At 39.5% G+C, this 5,531-nt stretch overlaps 1 protein-coding gene across 1 annotated transcript; it reads left to right on the top strand.

Moving 5' to 3' along the window:
* Positions 1-234: 234 nt before the first annotated feature.
* On the top strand, positions 235-5,079 carry eif1axb (eukaryotic translation initiation factor 1A X-linked b). The gene is made up of 7 exons (XM_053610901.1): positions 235-397; positions 1,878-1,961; positions 2,157-2,260; positions 2,915-2,965; positions 3,651-3,732; positions 3,821-3,912; positions 4,273-5,079. Exons 1-7 carry the CDS (start codon positions 382-384, stop codon positions 4,276-4,278), a joined length of 435 nt encoding a protein of 144 aa, XP_053466876.1. The 5' UTR covers positions 235-381; the 3' UTR covers positions 4,279-5,079.
* Positions 5,080-5,531: the final 452 nt, after the last annotated feature.

The following is a 5,531-nucleotide window of genomic DNA, read 5'->3' as shown; positions in this document are numbered from 1 at the left end:
TTGTTTTTATTGTTGTTGTGTTCTAACATTGCCGTTATTTAATTGGTTATTTTTTTCTACTGCATTATCCATGAGAATCTGCGAAATATCATTGCACAAAGAAACGTGTCCATATAACAGTAACGTTTGTTGAATGCGAGATCTTTCAACTCTGCAGATTTTGCGTATGAATATAAAATATTGCTTGTACTTTCAATAAAGTTTGTTTGTCTTGAATGTCCCGCGCATGCGCATTACGCGTTCAATTGAGCTGCCTCCTTCTCTTTTCGACCGAGTGTCGCTCACCGCCTGTTTGTAAGAATAAATTTGTCATTTTAAAGATTTAAATACATATTTATTTTTGGACCTGGTGCAGAGAGGCAACAGTCGGACATCTAGAACATGCCCAAAAACAAAGGTAATATGTTTAATTATTTTATTACGTTCACAAAAAGAGCTATGGATTTGGGGCACGAGCTTCGTTTAGCAAACATGGCTAACGTCGCAGCGTTAGCATCTTAACGTTTATTTATTTGTATTTTTTTTTATGAAAATATTTAACAATGTGTTTAAAAAAATAAGAGAAGAAAGGTATCTGAGGAGATAAATGTGTTGTATTTAATATTATTGATATTATTTAGAGTCAGGAAAATCCTTTTTTTTAATGCATTCGTATCTAACCAAAATGGCTCGCGCGCTTAGATACGACTAGTGCGTGGATGCAAAATAAATAATTTTTTTAATAACAGATGAAAATCAGGTTAATGAATCGAGCTGATAAGATGTTGAACTGCTGATTTAAAGTTCTGCAGGTTGACCGAGTTGAACATTTCCTGTTTTAAATGTTTTCAATCTCATTCTTTACATTCTCTCATGGTTTCCCTCTTCAGAATCAAACTGCATCTGAAAATCTGAAAATTCACCAATAAAAAAACATCATTAACCCATAACTACGTAATATGATTCGGTTTTATACGTATAGCAGGTTTAACCAAAGATTTAACATCTGGATACAGATGCTGAATAATCAAAAAGCCAGAGGTGACACTGGTGAGGAAGAGCTCATGAGGAGGAGAAGAACTTTTGGGAAGAACCAGTCTCGAATTGGACCCCGTCCTCAGAGCCACGCGTTGTCCCGAAGCAGCTTCACAAAAATCCTGATGTACGGCGTGTCCGAAATATCAGAAACCCAACTAAATGCTTGATTTCTCATCCTCTGTATTGTGTTTTGCTTGTTTTGGAGAATTCTGCTCGACGACTTCACTCAACATGGTCCCATCAGTTCCTGACTTTTCGGACTCTCTGCAGATTTAGATCTCGACCGAACAAGATAGAGACGACGTGAGGAAGAGGAACCAGACTCAAAATGGCACCCGATTATAAACCGCTCCAGCGTACAGACTGTACAGTGTGGATGAGTACAGCAGCTGAGTGTTTACAGGAAGAGCAGTTTGTGAGCATAATAATAATAATTATTATTATTATTATTATTATTCAGTCCCTCCATCAAGGAAACGCCACAGTATTCGTAGGAGCTCGCAGATTTTCCGTGCGTTTTGGTCTGACGAACACAAGTACAGCTAAAAGGTCTCGTTTACCAACAAACCTCACCGCGAAACAGCGTTCCTCACCGAATTCCAAAGTAGATTTCCGCAAATTTTTGAAAAATAACCCACGGCAAAATCGAGCGTTTTTTTAGCCGCAACGATGAGAAATAAATAAACAAACTCGGCGAAGTCCTGTAGGGACTGATTTAAGAGTCCTGGGAAGAGCAGCAGGACAGTGTTGGTGGTTACGGTAGCAGCAGGTCTTTAGGTGAAAGTCTGCAGAATTCAGGGAGGAAAAATGTTTGTTTTTGGGGTTTGTTTGAGTGATGGTCTTTTTCCTCTCGTCTCTAGGTAAAGGAGGAAAGAACAGGCGACGTGGTAAGAATGAGAATGAGTCGGAGAAGAGGGAGCTGGTGTTTAAAGAGGATGGACAAGGTAACATATGCTTCTCTCCTTAAAGGGAAAGTCCTCCCTCAAACAGACTTTTTTTTTTTCTTTCTTTCTTTTTTCTTTTAACCCCTCCAAAACTGATGTGAAAGTTTGTATTCCATCATCATGTTTTAAAACCCATCAACATTTTATTTATTTATGTATTTATTTATTTATTTATTTATTAATTATTTTCTCCAGAGTACGCCCAGGTGATAAAGATGCTTGGAAACGGCCGGTTAGAGGCCATGTGTTTCGACGGTGTCAAGCGGCTTTGTCACATCCGAGGAAAACTCCGGAAAAAGGTGTTATTCTTTCTGTCGCTCTGATTCTCTCTTTCTCACACACACACACACACACACACACACACACACACTGACTGTGCTGACGTGGCGCTTTCTTGACGCGCTGTCCACAGGTTAGTGTTCAGTTTCCTGTGCTGCATGGAACTCCGAGCGATCTATCCAACGTCACTGGATTAAACTGAATGATGGTTTTCACGTCTCAATAAGGCAGCACTATTCATGATCACAAGTTTTTTTTTTTTTTCTCTCTGTTCCAAACAATTTATCCGTTCCGTCACCGAATATGTCATAGTTTAAATATTAATAAGACGCTCCAGATGATCCCTTCACTTGTTATCCTGTAGTCCTGTGTCTTTATTAACAGCAGAACGCTTTTGTTTAGTTTCTTTCCTGGTGTGTTTTTATGCAAATGATTAACCTGGAAGTATGTAATTTACTCTCTGTGGTCAGATTTAGTGAAGTGACAGCATGGATCTGTTCGTGGAGGAAAAAAAACATACCCACTTATTTTTTTTATTTAATTTACACTCATGAAATAATCTCTAATGGTTTCGGATTTGAGCTGAATGTGGATGTTTTGTGGTACAGTGGTGCCTTAAAGCTGATCTCTTGTTTCATTGTTCTCTCTCTCTGTCTCTCTCTCTCTCTCCCCAGGTTTGGATCAACACATCAGATATTATCCTCATAGGCCTGAGGGATTATCAGGTGCGTTTACAGCTCAGGTACCGATGTACCCACGTTACAGGTTTCTATGCCAGACATTATATACACTAACTGTCCACTTTATTAGGAGCACCTGCACATTCATGCATTTATCTAATCAGCCAATCATGTGGCGGCAGCACAGTGCATAACGTCATGCAGATACCGGTCAAGAGCTTCAGATCCAACATTAGATTGGGTAGGAGTCTGATCTCTGTGACTTTAACCGTGGCATGGTTGTTGGTACCCGATGGGCTGGTATGAGTGTTTCAGAAGCCCCTGGGACTTTCACACACATCAGTCTGTAGAGTTTACACAGAATGCTGCAAGAGCCAAAAAGATTTATATTACATTGTGTATAGATGCTATATAAATATATATAAAATATAATGTGTATGTGTGTGTGTATATATGTATATATATATATATATAATTACACACACACACACACACACACACACACACCTCGGGTTCCAGTCCCATCAGCCAAGAACAGGAATCTGAGGCTGTTATTGGCACATACTCACACAAACTGGACAGTATAGAAAAGATTAGAAGAATAAAAATCACCTGGAAGACTTTTCCAGACTTCAACTGTCCAGGTTGGGTTAGATTTGTGTTCTAGGTAAGAGTTTAAACATCGAGAAACACACCATCGCTGATTCATCGTTCTACGTTTATATTTTAGGACACGAAAGCCGACGTTATTCTGAAGTACAATGCTGACGAGGCTCGAAGTCTGAAGGCGTATGGAGAGCTTCCAGAGCACGGTATCTGTCTTCCTGTAATTCACTTCAATCTCATAGTCGTGCTGATCAAGAGCTTCGTCACTAACCTTGTTTTTCTAACCTCCTCAAGCCAAAATCAATGAGACGGACACGTTCGGACCTGGAGACGACGACGAAATTCAGTTCGACGATATTGGTGATGACGATGAGGACATAGACGATGTAAGTGCGAACACGGTCGTTTCATTAAGAATATAGCGTCTAGGGCTCCCAAGTGTCCAAGAGAGCGAAACCGGCGGTGGTGTCTGGGTGGGTGGGGCTTACTTTTTCTCCTCTGTCAATCACAGAGATGGTAGACCAACGTGAGTGAGTGTGAGCTTGTGTATGCGGAAGAAGGGCAGATCGTGGAGATCCTCGGACACAGCACGAGCAGCGGTTTGTCTCCACGTGTCTCAGAGGAAGCACGTGTTAGCCTTCACCCTGTCTAGTCGGGGGGAAAAAAAGCCTGTTTTATACTCGCTGTATCATCATGGTGTTGTTTCCTATTGAATTTGACTTAATGCATTCATTGTATTGATGTAGATCTAACATGGAGCTGCTGCTAAGGACGAAGTGGACTTTTGTCTGCCGGAGGAGACAGGAAGCCTGGATTCTGACCCTCTCTCGGACCCCCGTGACTCAGATTTAGGACTTTTATCACTAACTAAATGACTGCATCACTATCTACAATACATTGTTAGTTTTTAATGTATTTATATTCATTTCACACAGAGTGGAATTTAGTTCAAGGATCTCTGGATTCGCAATAAAAAACAAACAATTTAATGTTTTTGTCTTGCAGTCTATAATTCTTGTAGCGTTCAAAATGATCAAGAGAAGAGTAGCTGCCTATAACTTGCCACTCTCTGTGGGTTTGTTTGTTTGTTTGTCTTTAATTAGCTATTCGATAGGTCTCTGGACATGCATCGAGTCCGTCTCTGAACACACAGGAACACGTTTCCTCTTTATTTGTGAATGGTTTTGAAACATTTCTACTTCTTTTTTTGTTTGTTTATTACAGAACTGCTGCATTAAATAAATAAAATAAAAATAAATAAATTCGCACTGGAGATGCACCGATGCTTTTTGCACAGATTCTGATCTCATTTTTAATATCTACGCATGTCTCGTTACTCCTGTGAGTTTTTTACTCCTGTGCTCCGGAAGCTTCCCTGCTTCCGTATAATCAAATGAAATAATAGAAACGTTTCCATCGGTGCATGTCTAGTTCAAATCTGTCGATTTTTCTTTATTCTGAAGTGAGGCTCGAATGTTTACTTTCTATCATTTGAAGAAGAAATGGACGTCAAATCAATATTTTTGTACGCAAGAATAAAAAATGAATAATTATTATTATTAGTGTCATTTTTCATGAATTGTGTCTTTCATAGAAAGCAAATTGTCAGTAAATTTGTGGAATTATGTCGTTAATACCAGGACGGTGTAATAATTTTCCTTCTCTGCTGCTTTTGATCAAAAGAAAAATGAACGGTTTTGAAATAAAAGACAATATTAAGTGAAATTAATTTGCGATTTTGCTTTCCTTCATCTTTCCAGGTTTTAGTCGGTTCATTTCATTCGTTGGTATGTGTTGCATCTTTAACCTCTGCTTCTGTTGTATCCTTGATCCTGATTTTGTATTGGAATATAACGCATGTATAATGATTGTGCATTGTACCAGTGGTGATCCCCAGAACTCTCAGAAGGAACCTGAACTGCCTTTAATTATCTAACGAACCACTGATGAGCTGCTGCCGCCCCGCCCGCCCCCCCCTAGACGTTTAACGTCTAGCCAAACTGTC

The sequence above is a fragment of the Ictalurus furcatus genome, chromosome 23 (assembly GCF_023375685.1).
Source record: "Ictalurus furcatus strain D&B chromosome 23, Billie_1.0, whole genome shotgun sequence".
NCBI lineage: Eukaryota > Metazoa > Chordata > Actinopteri > Siluriformes > Ictaluridae > Ictalurus > Ictalurus furcatus.
This window is presented reverse-complemented; position numbering and strand designations above follow the sequence as displayed.